A 21,639-nucleotide genomic window follows, 5' to 3' on the forward strand; every position below is an offset into this window, starting at 1 on the left:
ATACGAACCCGAGGCAACCTATGAGCAAATACGCCAGGGCAGGTTTTAAACTTGTCACCGGCTCGCCGGATCTTTAAAAACACATACCAGAGACTGAGCATGCTCCTTGAAGCGCTCTCACATTTCACAATAGAGCTCACACCTGAAGCTGCATGTTGCTTTGTCTGCAACTGTTGATGAAGCAACCTGAATCAGGCGACTGAAGCTCACGGCTTTCTCTTTAAAACAACGCAGATTTGTTCATTTCTTATCAGGAAAAGTGTGCATCACAGAGCTGCTGACTGCAGTTTTTCCTGCTTGACCACATTATCGTTGCAGCTCCTGAGGCTGGAATCCAGATTGAGACGCAGAGGTTTGCTGCTGCCTGAGGCCACGTTTAAGAGTTAAGTCCAGACGCAGGATTTAAAGCTCCGCAGAATCCGATCACCACCTGATGGAGTCATGTGACATCAGTGTAGCAGCAGCACCATGACAGTTGACATGCAGAGCAGGTTTGGTCCTGGAAACCTGCAGGTTTTAGATGTTTCTCTGTTTAAACACACCTGATCGAACTGAATGAGTACCTGAGCAGAATTTGATCATTTCTTAGAGTTTGGTTCAGGTGCGTTGGAGCAGGTAACATCTAAAACTGCAGGACTGCTGCTCTCTACTTGTACCTGCGACAGCAGAATCATATGAAAATAATAACTGGAATGTTTTTATTACGCAACAACAAGAACTCATAACCAAAGATGGAAGGAGTCATCCTCCTCACCTCCTCCACCGTGGTTCTACATTTGCAGTAAAATATTTGTGACCATCTCCAGTCAGTCTGGGGTCGCCGTTTATGCGATGACATCACTAAATCCAGCTGGTTTTCATTTGGATATTTTGATTGAGAATATTCATTGATGACCCTGCGATGGACTGGTGAGCTGTCCATGGTGTACCCTGCCTTTTGCCTGGAGACTGCTGGGATAGGCTCCAGCTTCCCCGCGACCCTTCCTCGGACTAAGCGGTGAGGAAAACGAATAAACATGATGGATCAGGTCTTCCCACATCAGCAGCGGAATGATCCGTTCCCAAACCCGACCAGACAACAGTGCTGCTCGAAGCAACATGTTGGTCCAAACGTGGTCTGGAACCAGAGCTATTAGACTCTCTTCACCAGTCTGACTGATCTTACAGAGGAAACACACTTTGGACAAACATCTGGATTGTTCTGGAGGAAAAAATGATGATCCAGTTTACAGCACATCTGAGTGTTTTACGAACGCTGACAATGATTTTCTGCTTTGAGGTTTTTGTGATTAAATCTGATGTAATCATCCAACTGAGGGCTACATCCTGTTAGCTTAGTTGAGTCATGCAGATGGAAACCAACAAACCAACAAGAATAAACCCCCGAGTACTGCCACAACACATGGCTCAGAAATGAAACCGGGATGGGGCGCTACATCTTTCAACACAAGGATTTATAGTACGACAGCATCACTTCAGAAAATGAAACATATCCCAGAGTCTCTGCTGAATACCAGAATCTCATTTTATCAAAGTCACAAGAAAGAAAAAAAAAAAAACCCAGAGGGGTTTCTTATATGTTGAGGGATCAGAACCAGAAATGAGTTAGTCTGCGGTGAGAAGACAAACTGCTCGATGTTTCACCGTTTCAGAACGATTTGACCGGATTTCTCCAATCATCTTTACAGAAATGACTGCATCACTTCTGCAGGAACCGACTTTCTTTTTTTTTTTTTTTATTGACTCTTTAACTAACTGGCTGCCAGGAAGTGAGTCCTGTGCTTTTTGGGTCATTCTGGTCTCCAGAATGGGGGGGGGGGGGGGGGCTGATTTGGCCGTGTGTGTGTGTGTGTGTGTGTTGGGAAGCCTTTTGGGTGCACACTGCGAGCACATTCACAACATGTTGCATGTGTGCTGACACACACCTGGCCAAATTGGATTTCCAAATACGGAAATCACAAAAGATGGCTTTAGCAGCCAATGAGTTCAGTGCTTCAGGTGTTTTTCAGTCATAGATGTCAGACTGGTACCCGACTGCCAGGCAGACATTTCAGGATGAGATGCTGGGTCAGCGATGATCCCATATCTCCAGGAGAGTCAGGCGACCTGCCTGAGTCAGTGCTTAAATTTGCTCTTCTGTTTCTGGATGTTTCTTTGTCTGAAGAACATCATTTGAGTGTTTAAAATGAGCGACGCTCTTAAGACTTGAATATTTCCAGGTCGCCATGTTCAACAACGAGGATGTGAAGTTAATTTGTATCTTTATCAGTCAGCTGTGACTCAGACTCACCTTGCCAGGACTGCGCGGTTTTTCCACAGCAGCATGCTTCAGCGAAGTCTCCCTCTGCTTCTCTACTGAAGCTCCACCCATGTCCCCACCTGGACGTGTCACCTCCACCCCTGCAGGTGCATCCTGGACAGCCTTCTTGGGAGCATCTTGGGGTCCTTCTCCCACCACCTCATAGCTCAGAGAGCCGGTTGAAGCAGAGTGACTTCGACTGGTGGCCACTGGCGGAGCAGGGCTGGTGCTTGCTGCCATCTTGTGGTTTGTTTTCAGGTTGCTGCTCTTTCCTCTTATTGGTTTTAGAACGGCCACTTTCACCTGACCTGCAGGAGTCCTCTTATTCCTGTCAGGCTCCTCCTTCCTGGGACCTGCTCTCCGTCCCGCGGCCGGAGTCGGTCTGCTCTGCTGAGTCAAAATCAGTGTTGTCAAACACATGACCCAGGGACCAAAATCAGCCTGCCACAGGTCCAATCTGGACAGCAGGATGAATTTAGTGAATGTAACATAGATGATTTTAACCCTAATTATTTAATAAAAGTAACCGTAATCCCTCATTTATCATTATGAGGTCTATTTGTTCTGTTTAAACGTAAAATATTTCTAAGGCAAAAGAATAACTTGTTCCATTTTATCTTTCTGACTTTATAGGTGCAACTTCAGCTTGTAGGAGGAGGGGAGTCAGTTCACCTGGTCAGGGTTACAACTCATATGGAAATGCACACATATATACATGTATACATATATACATATACAGTTACTCTAGTCATAATGTCACATACTGGATTTTTCACTTCCAGATATCGAGATTAAATGTTTGGCAGCGTTATAGATTGATGCATTACGAACATACCAAAGACAACTGGAAAACAAAAATAAAATAATATGTAAAACATTAAACAGGATAGTTCAGTAAATGTAAACATACTCGTACTTCTTTAGATTTAAAGAGGAAAATTAGGAGTTTTTGTTATTAATAGGTTATTATGTTATTTTACTGGATCAAACTGAACTAAAATGAGTTTGAATCCCTTACAGTCTAAATGTTGGAGGACAGGTGTGCAGAAGCCTGCAGATGTGATTACATTACCTGGCTGGGGGTTTTAGACGGTGACATGTTGGGCCGCGATTCCACTTTAGCCTTGACAGATTTTAAGTCGGTTTTTGAAACTTTTTTAGCTTCCAGATTAGATGGTTTCACAGCTGTGTTAGCGTCAGGTGGTTTGGTTTTTGCTGCTGAGCCAATGTAGGTAACTTTGGATGTTTCTGCAAGGCCATCAGGTTCCTCAGCAGCGGGAGACGTTAGCATAGCGGCACCTGGAGCTAAACCAGGGGAAGGTTTAGAAAGTGGTGTGTTTGAGTTTTCACTGAGGTCCTCCGGAGCAGCAGGTGGATCTAGAGGGCAGGAAACCTCCGGTCCTTCTGGTCCAAGCGGTGAACATTCATCCTGGGTTACCTTCCGGGCCTCGGGGCCCTCAGTTTGCAGCCTGGTCGCGGTTCTAGATCCAGCAGGACTCGCCTGTGTGAACGCCACACACATGTCAGAGCTAACAGACAGAAACAAAGCTTCATCATCCACATCATCGTCGTCGTCATCAGCAGGGATCTCTGTTGCATCAGAGTCTGGAGTGGATGAGCCGTGCCTTCTCCCGCTGCTGCTCCTGCTGCTGAGATCATCACTGTTGCCATGGTTACCGCTGCTGGTGTTCAGAGACAGGGCCAGCGTCAGGTTGTCGTTCCAGGTGTCCTGGCGGTAATCACTGCTGTTGGCGTCCAGGTAAATGGACACAGAGGTGTCATTGGATTCCGAAAGCTCTGCTGCAGTCTGGATTTTCCCCCCACCATCTTCATCATCATCATCGCGTTGTTCACCTTCATCCTCTGGAAGCCATTTAGAAAGCACCACATCAGGCATTGTGTCAGTTTTGGTCATCACTGTGGCCATCAGGGTGACCTCCAGCACATCATAGTCCAGCGGGCTGTCGGTCCGGCCCCCACTCAGGCTGCTCAGGCTTCGCAGGGACTCCGGGGACGACTCCCCCAGACAGGAGGAGGATGAGGAGGAAGAAGAGGAGGAGATTGGGAAAGCGTTCCCGTTGCGGTCTCCTGCGCGGTGGAGGGGAAGCTTCATGCTGGAGCCAGTCTTCCCCCGGATGGGGAAACTCTCATCGCGCTCAAATATGCTCATTTCTGGAATCTGGATCCGTGTTTTTGCTAGAAGACTAAATATCACCTACAGGTTTGCAACCAGAGGGCAGCTGCTCTTCATCATACTTCTGCAGTAATGTCCCATGAATCCATTCACATCGTCACGTCGCGGCCGGGCTGCACATGAGCTTTAGATAAATATTCCTTTAGGTTATCTGTGATGAATCCTCACATCCTTCCTGAAGATTTCACATTTTCGGAGCTGCAAGAAGAAAAAGGAAAAGATCAGTTTATTTGGTAAACATTTTTTAGGATTTCATCACACGAGACAGAGAAGAAAAGTTGATCCAGGTTCGTCATTCCTTCAACCATCAGACTGCTGAATTCTGACAGCAGTCTTTTTAATGGACTGGGATTTAAGCCAAGACTTAACTTTTTTTTTTTTTTTTTTAATCTGTTCAGACTACTGGAGCTGACAGACAATTGTTTGTTTCTGATTGCCGGTATGTGATGTGGAGGAGCTACAAATGATTTAACCTTCTAGGGATCAGTAAAGTTGTCTTGAGTCTTAAGTTTGAAAATCCTGCCTCCTGCAGGCTGTAACTCTGACTGCAGGTTAAAAAAAATCTCAAACCAAATCGCTTGAAAATGACTGAAAATCATCTACAGTAAATAAAAATCTACATTCAGATGAAGCACCTGAACCTCGAACGCAGTCAAGAGTCCAAGTTATTGGACTGTTTCTGTATGTGTGAATGTGGGTCAGGGACAAAGACAAAAAGAGTGGAGCAGCTAAATAAAGACAATCAGATCCAGGACGTTACTCCTTTTCTATTATCCAGTAATGACAGTCGGGCCCCTGGGCGACACCATGAGATGACTCACTTCTAGGCAGGAAGATGAAGAAGCGGCACACACTTAAAGCAAAACATAGAGGTGAATCTGTCCATCATCCCGGTGTGGTGGAAAGTTAGAGCTCTAAACGGCAGTTTCCCCACAAAGCCCCTAAACTTTGAGGTTAAACACAGTCAGTAAAAGGAAAATGGATCTTTCATCATCACCATTTGAGCATGAAAGCAGCATGAAGTGCAGGTTCCCTCTGCTTGCTGCTGTCATTTTGAGAAAATGTAAGTTAGAGACAGAAATGAGAGAAAAGTTGTTTCTGCCTTTACATTCATCTGCAGATGAAGCCTCAAAGTCAACCTCATCATCCATCCATCATGTATGAGCTGCAGTTGGTCTCAGATCACAGTGACGGACGAGCTCGGTGTCACCACGGCTCCTCTGTCAGGTTCACTTTACACGACCAACGACTCTGTTACATAAGCTGGTGTTTTATGGAAAAAGCCAAATAAAAACAGTGAACCCCTAAAAAGCTCCTAGAATCCAGTTAAGTGGTCCTAGAAAGTCATCCTTGGTCTTATAATCAAGACGGGGAAATTAAAATAAAACAATCAGTCCCTCAATCCTCGCTGGTCACTTCCATCGGAGGATAAACTTGTCACCAGAAAACTGTTGCGAAAACATTAAAGATTATTCTTACTTTTCTCAAAAATGTTTTAATCATCTCAAGTTCTAATCAAAACAAATATGTAGTCTAATTATTCCAAATATTTGTGAGTAAAATCCAGAAAGAAAGAAGTGTTTTCCATTTAAAACTTGTTCAAAATCTGGGTGTTACTAAGAATCAGTTACCACAACAAATACAGATCTTTAAATAAAATTCTTATCGCCATAACATGTTTCTTTGCATTTTTTTAAATAAAAAAAACTAGTGAAATTATGTAATCAAACTGGCATTTCAAAAGGTTTAAAGACATTTGAATATTCAATTCAATTTTATTTATATAGCGTCAAATCACGGCAATGCCATCTCACGACGCTTTACAGACAGGAAAAAAAAAAGAAAAGAAAACATAATGAAAACCAGTTCATAATAGCCTATATAAGGAAACCAACAACTCAATCTCCCATCCTGAGCAAGCACACTGGTGACAGTGGGAAGGAAAAAACTCCTTTAAAAGGAATATTTATAAATTTGTTTTTTTTTCTTTTAAAGAACTGAAGTTGCTTGAACAGTTCGAGAGAAAAAGTTGGAACAACATTATCAAGCTAACGTCTTATAGCAGTTTATGGAAGAGGAGATCATTTTGTCTGGAATACTGAATAAAAATGAACATCTTATGTGGTGTACACAATTCCTCTGAGTTCCAGAGCAGATATCCCGACTGTTCCACATTTCCATCCAGCAGAGTGAGGAGGCTGCTTCCTTTGACACTAAGCTTTTCTAACTGAACTGTCCTGCACCAACCAAACGACTCGTCCGCTCCTGTTAAAATCAGCTTCATCATCGGCCGCTGGCGGCCTCATTCTGACCAAGTGTGTCAAGCGGAGGGCAGAGCTAATCCACAAGTTAGAGGACCTCTGCTGAGAAGTAGAACCCTGCTTTGCATTAAGACACGCTTGTCGAGCAGGATGAGTTCAGAGATGGATGGAGTTGAAGGGAACAAAGAGGGGGCAAAAGCCATTAGTGGGCACTTGGCAACATTTAAACAGCAGGAGGACCGGATCAGTAAGCCTGGTGAATTCACTTCATAAAGTCACAAATACAGACGCGAAGTGCTCAAAGAGTAAATGAAGAACTTTGATGAAAAAATAGAAAAAAAATTTTAAATCCAGCTACACACACTTTACCCAGCAGGCTTAGCTAAGCTTAACCTGAGTAACACACCTGTGCAATATCCCTGCAGACCTTCAGCCCATCTCATCTGAAAAGTCATGTGGAATGAAGTGAGGCGCAAACGTAACATCACAGTCTCGGGAATATTTGAGGTTTGGAAACTTCTGGAGCTTAGGGAAACCAAACTCCAAATGCACAAAGGGGAGGAGATATTTCCCAACAAGCAAACCCTGCTGTCAGTTTTATCACCCGTTCATGTGGAAGCTTCCAGATCTGAAGAGCTGCAGTTATTCCTGCAAACAGAACTCAGGATTTCACCGTTTTTTCCAGACCAATCAACAGAAAATATGATCAATTCTCTCTGCAGACAAACTGAAAATTAGTTGAAGGATTCTGTGAATAAAGCTGGATGAACAGTGACGACTCATTTCTCACGTTCATGTTAATTCAGACGAGCCTGAGAGAAACCAGTGAGGTCTAACGTACCCACAGCCTTCTGACATCATGTGATGCTGTCGCCATAACTCATATCAGCGTATCAAGCGCACAGTGGCTGTGTGATACACAGCGGTGGTGGGTGGGAGCAGCTGAAATGATCACTTTTGTTCATGTTGGGTGTGGAATCATCACAGAAAGAGTGCTAATGTTTTAAAAAGGTGTTGAGTTCATCTAAGGACACAGTTTCCATCATTGCTGCAGCAATCAAAACATTGGAAGCCCCCCTTTAACACGGTGGTCCTCCAAATCCAAAGGGGCATTATCAAAGGACAGAAAGGGGCAGAGCAGGAGATAAGAAAAGTTTACTGTGTGGGTAGGACTCAGAGAAGAGACAAGCTGAAGTCTGATGCTGATTGCTGCAGTTAGGGAGCAAAGTCCAGTGCAACAAGAGGAAATACCCAAAACACATTTAGTATATATTTATATCTGCAAGGACTGTACGCATGATCTTGGTTCTAAAAGAAAGGCGAGACGTGTGAGATTACTACAGAAGTAAGATATGCGGACCTGCATCAGAGTAAAATGAAAATGTAAATGTTTTCTCCTCTGAAAAGAAAATTACCTTAGATAAAAACCAGGGGATGGCAGCAGGATTCATCTAGGAATGAGTGAAGTAATGTCTGATGAGGAACTGTGCTAGAGGGTAAGAAGTGAACCTGAGCAGTTTTCCAGGTGTTTTAGTGGAGGCGTTACTCAGGTACATATCTTAGGAAAGCCATCAGCCATCAAATGATGGACAACTCTGATCAGGGTTTGGAGAATTCACCTTAAACACACCCCAGAAGATCCAGAAAGAAAAGAAGCTCAAGATAGTTTATGGTAGGAGGAGGAAATACTTTCCTATAAAAGCCCCTTCATCACCATGGAAACTAGCAAGACCTTCAGGATTCATTTCAAACAAAGGCAGAGACACAGGACAACACATTAGCAGAGTTATTAGAGCTGGAATAAAACTTTTTAACCACAAAATACATGATTTATGATTCTGGCTTCTAGCTCCTAGAGTTTTGGTCCCAGCATCGCGAGACAGACATCTTTGTTTTCAGCAAAGTCATGCTTCATGTTTTAACACACAAACTGTTCCCTACAGTGCAGAAGCTCTAGACAGAGAAGGTCCTTATTCTCCTCATGCTTTAAACAGTCTTTGGTTTGGATGCTAATGCTTGGTAGAGTCTTGTTACCAGGTTTCTCCTTTTCATTTTGCTACACTACATGTTAGCGTCGCTGCTTCCTGCTGTTTGCAAACATCTTCTGGACTGCAGGGTTTCATGTTGCTGACTCTAGAGGTGTCTAGCCATGAAAACCTGAAATAATCGGTAAGAATCCTTTTTCCTGAACTGACTTTATATGAAACATGGTTATGGTCCTAATTGTATTATAATAGGAAGATAAATTAGTTGAAACTTCAGGGGGTTTTTTTCTTGGAAATTTTGTGATTATTATCTATGATTTTTTTTTTCGTCAGTTGAACAAAATGAAAAACAAAATGTGTCTTACCGATAAGTAAAATGACAGATTGTGTTGTACAGGTTCAGATCATAACAATCCAATCCGTCGCTTGAACCATCTGATCTACCTTCAGACTCACCACAGCTGCTAAAAATCAACTTCTCATGACAGAAACCGAAAATAAACTCGGATGCTGTGGGAATCAGAATTGCAGCTGCTGTGTGGGATGTTTTTTACATTGTGTTTTCTAACTGAACACATGAGAGAAAATATCCAATATTTAAACCATATTTAAACCACAAACTTTCCACTCTGCAGCCCTGACCGTTGTAGACCACCACAGTTTGTTTTTCCATTATGCAAGATCCCTTTCATCACTTTATCAGACCAGCTCGTATCTGGTTTTCAGACGGTCACAGGACCAACATCAGACCTTAAACCTTTACATTCAGGGAGGGAAAAGTTAGTCCAACAATCTTTCTGCAGACAGAGGCCGAAAAGGCGCCCATCTTCCTTTTCTTTCCTTTCAAGCTGCATGTTTGGAATGAAGAAAAATAAAAAGTTTTTTCTGAGCTAAGTGCAGAGTGATGAAGCAGACTGCCTCTAGCACTTTGAGCCATTTTCTTCACTCTTCAGGCTTTGTTACTTTAGTCTCTCGACCTCATCGCACAAAAAGTTGTAAACAACCTCAGAGCAACGTGTGCCAGATACAGCTGCCTGCACTGGAAGTTATATAAGGTAACAGCAAACATTTACCCCCACTGAAGCTGATTATCATGAGCCAGAAGATCTTTTCAGCAACTCTGGATTAAAAACATTCTGTACTCTGCTAAAAAAAAAGCTCTTGTAAGGGATTAGCTCAATGGGTCATTGTCATGTTCAAGCATTCAAGCAGTTATTTGAGCTTTGTGACATGGAGCATCATCCTGCTAGAAGCAGCCTTAAGAAGATGCTACAATGTGGTCATTAAGGAATGGACATGGTCAATAACAGTACTCTGGTATGCTGTGGAAGTTAACCATCATATGTAGTCATGAGGTGCCCAAAGTGGGCCAGTAACTATTCCCCCACACTATTACACCACCAGTCACCTGAAATGTTGGTCCAAGCCTGGACGGGTCCATACTTTCATGAGGTTTCCACCTAGTTCTAACTTCTAGCGTCTGAAAGAGGTACTGAAACGTTTTTCCATCTTCTCTTCTCCAGTTTCGGTGAGTCTGTGTGAATTGTAACCAAATTTCTTCTTAGCTGACAAACTGTATAAGAAAGATGGATGGAGCCTCCAGGGCGGGTAAAAGTGAAGCCTATGTGGAAGTGCATAAAACTGCAGTCCCGTCCCGGGATTCTGCATATTTAGGGGCGTGTCCTTTTGATTGACAGTGAGAAGAACGTAGAACAACTGCGGTTTTTAGCTGGTTCAGAACGTGACTTAAGTTTAGTCCAATTACCTCCATTAGCTGGTTATCTCCGGGTTAGTTCGGTATGCTCTTAGCTACAGGCAGCTCGGAGTTGGCTCATTGTCAATCATTCACCATGACACTCACAGCCTCTCTCAGCTCAACCCCTTTGCCCATAGAGGTATTTTCCTGGCGAGGCGACACGTATGCCCCTGCCAAGATGACGATGGTAGGAACCACCCACGAGTTTCAATTCAGCTCTTCAGAAACCTATGGGTGACATCACAGAGGCTACGTCCATCTTTTTATATACAGTCTATGAGCTGAAAGCAGTGGCAGCGGGGTGTGGGCTTCTGCTGCTGCAGCCCAGCTGCTTCAAGGCTGGATGTGTTGTGTGTTCACTGATGCTACTCTCCAATGGTTGTTGAACAAATACTTATTTATTCATTTGACTTCCTGTAGCCTTTCTGTCACCTCAAACCAGTCTGACCATTCTCCTCTGTCCTCTGACAACAACAAGACATGTTAGTCCAGTCAACTGCTGCTCACTGGATATCTTCTCTTTTTTTCCAGATCATCCTTTGTAAACCCTTGAGATGCTTGTGTTTGAAAATCCCAGTAGATCAGCAGTTTCTGAAATGGTCAAAGTCTATTAAATCCTCTCTCTTCCTCCTTCTGATGCTCAGTTTCCTGCATGACTAAATGCACTAAGTTGCTTTCGTGTGATTGGATGATTAGATATTTGTGTTAAAATGAAGTAACACAAGTGGCACAGTGGATGGGAAGTTTATCTCAAGACTCGCTTCTCTAACAATACTGAACAGAAGATAACTAAAAGCAAAGTTTAAAAGCAGCAAATTATATCTGAACCCAAAGAGTGTTTTAATCAATAATTAACTGATCATTTTCAGCCTTTATTTGCTGGAAATCTTTGATGATGAGGTTACAGAAAGACCAAGAAAGATCTTCAGGTACTAAGACAACAGAATAAGGTCTTGTCTAATCCCAGGTAACAAACAAGAAAACATGTTTTTTCCTAAAGACAAAATGGATTTTAAGAAGGGATAACTTGCAGCTATAATTTGGACACTGCAGACTGATGTGACAACAAAAATCAGCTTTTATAATGTGCATGCATCAGGAGTGTGTGTGATGGTTGTGGAAAATCATAACACTGTGAAGCTGGGTGTGATATAAAGATTGTGCCCTCCTCAGGCATTTTGGTGCATTCTTCCTTTTACCTGGTGACCATTTTAGCTGTGTTACAGCTACGTGCATGGATGTTTGCAATAACAAAGGAAATTAGTGTATTTTTAAATATATATATATATATGGCTTTTGATGAAGCAATTTTTGTATGCGAACATTTTTGACCATGCAGGTCACAAAAGGGTGGTAGAAAGGTGTAGAAAAGAGACCCACACGCGCAACTCTCCCAATCAAACAATGATGATCTGTGACATTTTCAAAAACATGATGCTTCAGATTTATAACAAAAATCCTTCATCAGGGAATTTATCTGATGAGGTGAAGTTGCAACAGAAAACAAGCTTTGTGCTGAAGGTGTTTGTGACTGGCTGCATGCCCATCTGAAACCAGAGCTTCAACAGGCAGCAGGCTAATCTAGCCTTCATACAAACACTGAATGAGTTGCACTGCATCACGTTACAGCAACACACACAACTGATAACACGATACACAGACAGCAAAGTTGCACCCACTGCATCACACAAAGGATAGTCAATACAGCACAAGTGGTTACCATAGCAATAAGGACTGCTGAGTCACTGAGCAAAGATGGATGAAAACTATGTGTGGCTCGCATCATCCTGCCTACAAGATTTTACCTCCTACAGGCGCTGCAGAGGTGTGTGTGTGTGAGGATGACAGAAAGTGTTTAACAGCAGAAGATGTAACACTGCAGTGCTGCTGATGACGGCAGCTATGACGATGATGACGTGTGTGTTGGTACGGGTGATGTCAAAAGACACGTTATAGATTCTACAGGGAGGAAGATGGAGGAAAGTGAAACACTTGGAATAAAGAAAATTAGGCAAAAGATTAACAAGGAAACTTTCAGGACCTCTAAAGAGCAGGAACAAAACACTGTTTAAAGTAGCACAATGCTAATGCTAAGGAGGAAAGACATCAGCAATAAACTTACAGAAGCAGTTGTTGCTGCACATCAGTGTAGGAAGAGTTATCAGGTTATTTCTGGAGTCATTATACAGAGAGAAATATTATTCACAAGTGGAAAATATTCCAGGTAGCTTTCAGTCTTTCCAGGTAAAAAACTAAAAACCACATCAGCACCACAGGTAAGGCTTTGGTCAGAATACAGGACTGTCACTCATCAATTTCACTTCACTGCTTTACACTTATTCTTATTTTTACATTTACCTAACACCACTATTCTTATTTACTATACTGATATTGATAGGTGTTTTATTAGTTATTGTTGTCCCCCAACATCAGATATATGAATATGTACAGTATGTACGTATCTATGACAGAACAAGTATGGCTTGTTTGGAAGGTTGCAGGAGAAAGAAAGAAAGAAAGAAAAAAAAAAAAGCTCTGCAGGATTTCTCCACCCCTTTTTATGTCAGCACACACTGATTAAGATTGTAATTCAACCCAGAGTTTTCCAGAGTTGATAACCAGCTTTGTCCTACTGCTTATCCAGAGCCTGAATGCCTGGGTAAGTAAACTCAGGTAACAGAAAGATATCCAGAGTATGTTAATCACGCTTTGTCATAAGGGCCTCTGATCCTTCTTGAGTTTTAAAATCAGTGTTTTTCAATGTGCCGTGGCTACTAGCATCCCATCAGAAATTATCAGGTCTTCTGTGACAAATGATCCAATTTCACCTAATTGTTCTCTCTTTTTTAGCTCTTATAGCTCTGTGTTCATCCAAACAGGCCCAGGTTTCAGGCCCAGTAGAGTCTAAGATAATAAAAATGACAAGATGGACTCTATATTACTTAGGCTTTTTTTAAACAATCACTTTTGGTTTGAACCTTGTGAATTTTTTAAGTGAAAAAAAAAGTGTGCCTTAGCCTGAAAAGGTTGAAAAACACTGCTTTAAATGAAATCTCAGTAAAATCAATTACGGTAGCTAAATATTATCAGTGATCTCTGGAAGATATGTAAGTGGAGCAGCTTGATTAAAGAGCTGGGTGCCATGTCAAGCTTTAAAAAGTACAAAAACATTCAGAGAGCCAGTGCAAACCTGCTAAAACTGGATTGATGGCATCATGTGACTTGTTAAGAAATATGCAGCAGAATTTTAGACTGACTGCAGGTGCTAATCAGACCAAGTAACCAAAAACTGCAGTTAAACTCAGCATACCGTCAGCATGGTGGTGGGAGGATAATGACCTGGAAAACTTGAAGTAACTGACTGGACCATAAACTCCTCTGGATACTAAAGTGTTCTAGTCAGATTTAAGTCCATCTCACTGACAGCTGAAGCTTGACTGAGACTGTCCTGCAACAAGACAATGACTCCAAACACCACAACAGAATCAAGGTGACGACAAGATCCAGAAAAAAATCAAGACCTCAAACTTAAAACACAATTAAACTGACAAAAGTATTAAAATAGATAAAATATCCAAATAAGCAGATCATCTACAAAAAAAATGTAATGGTTTCCAAACCATCCAGAATTTTTAAAATTTGTCCAAAGAGAGCAAATCAAGTCTGTACAGTTGTTTCCAGGCAAAGGGAGCAACATACATGAAAACCTTTTTTCCATTTCAATTTGAACCCATTAGACAAAAAACATTTTTTAATAATCTTATATCAAACTTTATCCATGAAGCACTTTACATGCACAACAGCAGCACAAAGTGCTTTTCAGCATAAAAATGTTTGCATCTTAACAAGGAATCACACACACACACACACACACAAACACACACGTTTATCACAAAAAAAAAAAATTAATAAAAAAAAAGTCAAAGTCCACACACACAGCTATTCATACTCTCATACACACAAACTTACCACTCCCCCTCTTGAGCAAATCGTCTCTAAGAAAAATAACAGTATAACTGGACTTGTGTCTTGGCAAAAATTAACCAGGTGAGAAAACAAGGAACCTCGAAGCCCCAAAAAACAGCATACGGAGCACAAACACAGAGTCTGTCATCTAAAGCAGACACAGACGGCGACAACCAACCTTTTGGAGTTATATGGGTCAAGATTTTCTCTTAAAATAACAACCAGCTTCAGTTTAAACAGCTTACCAGCTGGTGATTACATGGAGTAAAAGAAAGGAAAAGAGAATCATTAATAAAAACACTGTGATCATCTCTAAATGAAAGCTGATGGAAATTATGTGTGTGGTGCCTTGAGAGAGCTGTGCAGAAACCAACGCTGCACCTGGAAAGTAATGTTGGAAATGCACCATTTAGTCTTCTTGTCTTCATTCAAATGATACTTTGCCATTCTCATGAGCTTTCAAAAGATCAAAATGACACTTTTTATAGCCATCAGCGGTTAAAAACAAACATCACCATGTATGATGTTGTAGAGCTTCAGATGACGCTGCAATCAATGAGCATCAGGAAACTAAACTCAGAGCCACTCATGACAGAAAGCATTAAGCTAATTAGACGGCTGCTAATGGGCATCCAGAACACCGTAACATGCAGAAACTGAGCCAGTCCACTCAGGACTGGTCCTGATGGTAAACTGTACATTGTAAACGGAGCTGTTACATAACTGAGTAGCTGTCCTTTTCCAGATCTGACCTCAGCATAACAAATTCAATAGCTGGATACGTGACTGCTGAGGGACGTTGGTGTGAAAAAATAGCCTCAGTGAAATGACGCAGGTCCTGATCGAATCCTTGTTAACTCTTGGCGCTTGCTTCCATTTTCTACCCATCCACCAAGAGAGGTCGTTCAAAAGTATTTCTCTTGAAGAACTTTTAAATTCTTCTGATTTTGAATTTTCTGAGAAGTCAACAACAAATTTACAACATTTTTTGTTGTCCTTGTTGTGCATAAGACAAAAAGTCTTCTCTGCTTTAAAACATTACAGCTTAATATATTTCACTTTTGCCTAAACATTTTCAGCCAAGTTCAGTCCAAATAAAAGCATATATTGTGCATCTATTTGTATAGAATAGATGTCTCTATAGATAGAGACAACATGCATTTCAAATGATCAAGCTGGCCTCTGCGATAAACAGGAAAAAAAATACAACTACAGTTTTTGTATAACATATGAAAAACACATTTTATAGAGATCTTGTAAAAATAGATCAAATGAAATAAACTAAAAAGGTAAAATGTCGATTGAATGATATGAGAAATAAAAGGTTAAAATTTTTAATGTAAGGATTTCATACCAGTTTTTGGGATCAAAAAGGGTTGTAAGAATGATTCTGCTAAGACTGATTAAAGTTCTTCAAGAGAAACCCCTTCTTACAAGAAAAAAGGCATCCACAAGAGAAAACATCCAGAATTATGGCCAGAAACTGCTGGAAAAATTACCCGAAAGGACAAAAAGTCCATAATTATCTATGAGGCTTAAAATGTCAACTGAACCAGTCCAGTCACGGCTCTGTTTCTGAACAAAAAGTACAATGGTTCTACAGTGTGTTTGTGTGTGTGGGAGGGTCAGGATCAAGACACATGACGCACCCAAACTACAGTCCATGGTTGGGTCAGCAGGGTCGGTGTATCCAGCCCTGCTGACACCTCAAAAGGTTCTGCTACTAAAATGATCCTGTTCATACGGACTGGGCCTCCTCCAGAGGAGCGACGCCTCTGCTGCCGCTGCAGAACTTCATCACTGACAGGTTATGCCATCTCCACTTTTATTAATCTGTCGCTCCTGTTTCTGTTCGTGAAATGAGACAAAACATTCATTCATGCCTCTTTAAACAAACATGACTGCAAACTGCTTGAGATTTTCAGCTGCATTTATATTAAATCCACCCCGAACGCGCCACCTTCAGCTCACGGAAACAAAGATCCAGTTTTGTGTGTGCAGTGGAGGGATACAGTTACATCTGCAATCATCTCCACAAAGCATCTGGAAACCATCAAAGCCATCAACTTCTACGACAACACCAGCTTTGTGTCACCACGGAGCCGCCAGCCGGCCCTCACCTTGGAATTATTAATCCTGATAAAAATAAGTAAATATATGCACAGAAATTTGCCCTGAAATTACAGCCCAGTCTGCAGGAGAAACTCTGAATACCCTAAAATAAACATTTCCTGTAATTGAGATAAGATGTTTGTAGTTTTTCAGGCCTGTTAGCTGGAAATGACTCAGGTTCAGGATCAATGATTGACTTGTTGTAAACCAGCCAACATGTTAAAGTGCATGGATCATTTACTTTCCAAAAGACCTCTGCCCTAGAACAAACACGCATTAATGAATACCACACGTGCAGATCTCCTGCGTAGCAGTAAAAACTTGCTCCTTCAGCTCCTCATCAGGGTGGAAAATGTAGAAGAAAAAAAAAGCAGTAAAAATAAGAATAGTTTCTTCAGCCCGTCTGGTTCGAGTCTGGGACGCTCAGCTGTCCTCCCTCACACCACTCACTGCACTGCGCTGCCCTGCATGTGCACGCGTTGTGTGTTATCCCATCGCTGCTGTGTGTGAGCACAGAGACGAGGGAAGACTGCGCAGGCTGTGACGGTAGTCAAGAGGGTGGGAGGGAGAAATACACCTCCCTTTTTGGTTCTGAACACAAGCATGCTGCTTGGTGCTGCAGTAACAAGCTAACTGCTGCACTGCTTTTACTGGGGGAGACATTCCTCAACACACACACACATTATACTCAGTCTCGTGTGTTTTCACTTAGAAAGCTTGTAGTTTCCAGGTAACCTTACGCTTATGTGTAAAAAGAAATGGAGGAGGGACTAGTTCTGACCGGTCCAGTGGGGCTGGCTGTTGCCTAGCAGCAGCGGTCCCCCTCCTTGTTCTCAGTTTCAGGAGTCTGAGGGGAAACAGGAGGGGAGGTCTTGGACTGCAGAAGAAAGGAGGTGTCATGGAAAAGTAAGCCATGAAATCTGATGTAGGGGAGGGGAGGAGTTGAGCCAGGGAGCCAAAGAGGGTTGATCCCAGTGAGAGGACTGGAAATGAGTCACGTTTGTCCTGGAAAGTCAATGAATATAAACCCAAGACTAAACAGAGACTAAAGGCTACTACTGTCCACACACACAAACACACCTTTATGGCCTCTAAAAGGTATCTGAAGAACCTGTGAGGCACGGTGGTGGAGATGTGATGGTATGTGGTTGCTTCGCTGCCTCGAGGACTGAACAGTTTCCAGCAGATTCTGCCTGATAACTAGTGATGTTGATTTTGCATTTAACATCCTAATTAAATGCCCAACTAATTAATTATAAAGATGTTCAATATCATGACTTTCCATGTGTGAATCAGACCACGAAGGTAAATAAAGTAAAATAACATCCATGTGTTACCGCTTGTGTCGTTTTCCTTCTGAGTTTTCATGGGAAAGTAGAGCAGAGGAAGATTTATTCCCTTCAAACTCATTAATTAAATCAACCAGGTGGGATTTCTTTGCTCCTGGAGAAAAATGAGTAGTTAAGTTGTTCCCAAAGTTCGCAGCACCATTGTGGGCCTGAGAACCTCAAGTATGCAGAGATTGTCGATGGTTTTTTAAAAGAGGCTCTTAGGGTCCTGTTTGGGATTCAGGCCTGCTCCCACTCAATACAGACCAAGATCGTGTTCACGCTGCACTTTGGCCAAACTAATATATCCCCATTCCCACCAAAGGAGGCGCTGCACTAGTTTTAATTCTTTTATTTCAGACAGGTCAACATTACTTATGTTCTTCATGTGTCTACATATACACACACACACACACACCTACATATACCTTTGCATATGTACTTGCTTACATTCATGCATATAGCCTCCAACAATACCCATGTACTCTGTTGACAAGTCTAAAAAAGAGGTAGGAAGAAGCACAACTTATTTTATTCTGTGTATATAGTATACTGCAAACTTACACAGCAACAATTGCTATGTTTACATGGGAGTTTTAAGCCGTTTAATTAAAAAAAAAAAAGTAAATTCAGCATTAAACTGATAAAAAAAAAAAAAAAAAAAAATTACCATGTAAACACTTAATTACTAATGTTAATTTCTATTTGGAATTAAACTTATTTTGATGTAAGTGACTGGTTTATTTGCATTTCAATTCCAAACTATTTAATTCTTCTGTCATGTAAACCGTAATTCTGCTCCAAGTTAATTCCGGTCGCTCTGCTCATGCTCGTTACCTTGTCCTGTCCGGATGACGCGCGTTGTTTTGCCTCCAGTGTTCAGTGGTCTCTTTCTTCTCCTTCTCAGTTGCTGCAAAAAGTGAAGTAGTATGCTTGTGTTGAGCTGGTACTTCAAAATTCTAATAAAAATAGCGGCAAAACTGGTAATTACGTAGTTCTTACAAGTTATGACTGAAAAGATGAGAAGCAGGGAGCCAACTTTCTTTGTTTCTGGTAGACGTCATGTCACGTGCACCCTCTGTAAAAGCAGAACCCATCCCAATCCGCCGCTCTAAAGAGGATTTAAGTAAGGACGCGTTTCATGTAAACCTTCAGTCGGAATCATTTTCATGTAAACTCGTAGAATACGTTAATTCTGAATCATTTAATTTTGAATAATTAATTCTGAATTAAAAAACATGTAACCGTAGCCAATGAGCAGAGTATGAACAACAGACAAGGCAGAGGGCAACACAATTGCTTTGTATATTACGCTAAAAGCAGGAAGTGACTATTGTAGTCCGAATTTGTTTGGCATATTCACAGTTCCCCAAACAAAGCAGACTTTCCGAGACAATGGACTAAGAATTGAATTAAAAAGGCAGATGTAAATGTACCCAAGTGGGTGGGGCAGTGATGAAGGGGGTGTGGGCTTAATTTATAGGTGCTTCCTCAATTGTGCTGTAATAAACCTAGTGTATGTGATGGCTTGTGCTTTTACCTTTAAATAAAGCTTTTGTCTTAGAAAGCACTTTGTGTTACTTGCTGTATGAAAAGAGATTAATAAATTAAATCGAATGTGATTTGATTGATACAATATTACTTTGACCAGTTTGTACTTTACTTTTTTCTCCATTTTATTATAATATGTATTCTTGTTATTCAGATGGAGATAAGTCGCTGTGCTAACTAAAGACATTATTTTTATTTTAAATGTTTGCCTTTATTGTGCAACATGTTAATTTCTAATAAATTAAGGAAAAATGGTTGATGCAGACGCAGACGGTGTACTTAGTAAACAGTCTGTACTTAGTACACAGTCACAGCACTTAGTTGATTAGTTTGACTACATTTTTATGTGAATTATCTTCTATTAAATCATCTGGATGAATGCAGGGATTATTTCACCTCCTGTACCTAAAAAACATGATCAGGCAGCAACTGCCCCATAACTTTTAGAGGCCATAAACTGCATGATAAATGGCAGCAACTGCTCTCACCAAGCCAGAGGTGATTAGGAAAACACAACCTCCCATCCATCCGAAGATCTGAACGTAGCAGAAACAGTTTTCATCATGCAGAAGCAGTGAAGACCGTGTGAGATAGAGACTTCATAAAAACAGGCCTGCAATTAAAAACAAAAAAATACTGCAGAAGCAGGACTTTGTCTGAGCTGCTGTTTCCTTATCTGCTCCAGTTAGATGGTCGGTTGTACTGGTCTCTGAGAAGGTGGCTGTGTAGCCGATAGAGTCCTCAAACTCAAGCAAGAGGAGTTTTCATCAGCCGCGTGTAGGAAAATACAACTTGGAATAATCTGAAATATTTACGGTTTAGCCACAGTCATTGATCAGCGCCGAGCTGCTGGGAGCGGCGGCTGTTTTATGGCCCAGTAAAACCATGTTGGACAGCAGTCTGAAATGCCATCAAATGCTAACAAAGACGACAAGCGACGACTCCATAAAAAGTCATGGCTCATTTAGTGTCTGAAGTTCTAAAATCTGTGGCCTGCATTACATTTGTTGGCGAATGAAACTTCTACCGCAGCAGATCACTAACATATCTGTGCTTCAAGCCAACTATAATTTTATATTCCGATGGTGTAATCGAGTGAGCACTTGCACACCACTGAGACCCTGCAGCAAAACCGCCCCCTTTGGAAAGAAGCAACATGGCTGATTGAGCAATCTGCTGGCCTACAAAAGTTAATAATATGACTTTATTCCCCCTGAGAGATGCAGAAACTGCTCTGGAGAATGATTTCTGTCTATAAACATCTCGTTTCTGCAGTTTATAAACATTAAAAAGACAAAAATGAAGATAAAAGTATCAATAATTTCTGCTGCCGAGTTTATTTCAGATGAGTTTACAAACCAATCTGTTATAATCAGGTGTTTTTTTTTTTTTGTTTTGTTTTGTTTTTTTTTTCAAATTAAATAGAGACTTTGAATTATTTTGATTAATCACATTTAAAACAACTGAAACCATTTGGCCCCAAAAAGTAACCTTTTTTTAATGTAAATGGATTTTAGTGGATGGCAGAATTAAATAAGCTCTAGTAACGTCTGGAAAACACAACGTCTGGACCTCTGAGACAAAGCAGAACAGCTTCAAGGAAAGCCCACTCATGTGCAGAGCACTGCACAGCACATGCTACAGCTTAAAGAGAAAACAGTGAGCAGCCTCAGCTTCATGATGTTGGGTTCACTAGAACTGTAGACAAACATACACACCGGTTTTTATTAGTGCAGACTGATTAACAGCACAATAATCTGATTAACTTCTGATCTTAAAAAAGGTTGAAGCTTAAGGAGTCACATGGAAAATTATTCATCACAAAAACAGCATTATTCTGCAGATCAGATGGAGGGAAAATGCAAGGGAACTATAGACAGTTGTATCCTGAAGATGTTTGACTTCAGGATGGCTAAAAACCTAACAATACTTCAGGACCCCAAAACAATGCAGTGAGCAAACTTTATGTTCTGTATTTCCACATGGAAAACCTCCAAACCTCACATTTAGCTGAAAAACTCAGTCTTAAAGAACTTAATCTATTCTTGATACACCCTAATTTTCTCTCTCTACAGTCCAAAATAACACACCCGAAGTAAATTAAGTATGCCTTCACAACTACAATGGCTATCATCTTGTTTTTGGTTTTTTGTTTTGTTTTTTAACATAAAGCGGAGACGTGAGATT

At 41.3% G+C, this 21,639-nt stretch overlaps 1 protein-coding gene across 1 annotated transcript in view; it reads right to left on the reverse strand.

The window, feature by feature from the left end:
• LOC306772844 (uncharacterized protein) overlaps positions 1 to 17,030 on the reverse strand; it is a 58,343-nt gene extending 41,313 nt beyond the window's left edge. The window contains exons 1-3 of the mRNA XM_079262476.1: positions 16,861 to 17,030; positions 3,372 to 4,691; positions 2,291 to 2,686 (exon numbers count right to left, since the gene is read on the reverse strand). Of these exons, the coding sequence (XP_079118602.1) occupies positions 2,291 to 2,686; positions 3,372 to 4,469 (1,494 nt within the window). The 5' untranslated portion in view covers positions 4,470 to 4,691; positions 16,861 to 17,030. The remainder of the gene's footprint in view (positions 1 to 2,290; positions 2,687 to 3,371; positions 4,692 to 16,860) is intronic.
• Positions 17,031 to 21,639: the final 4,609 nt, after the last annotated feature.

This window comes from Telmatherina bonti (genome assembly GCF_933228915.1).
Source record: "Telmatherina bonti genome assembly, chromosome: 3".
Classification (NCBI taxonomy): Eukaryota; Metazoa; Chordata; class Actinopteri; order Atheriniformes; family Telmatherinidae; genus Telmatherina; species Telmatherina bonti.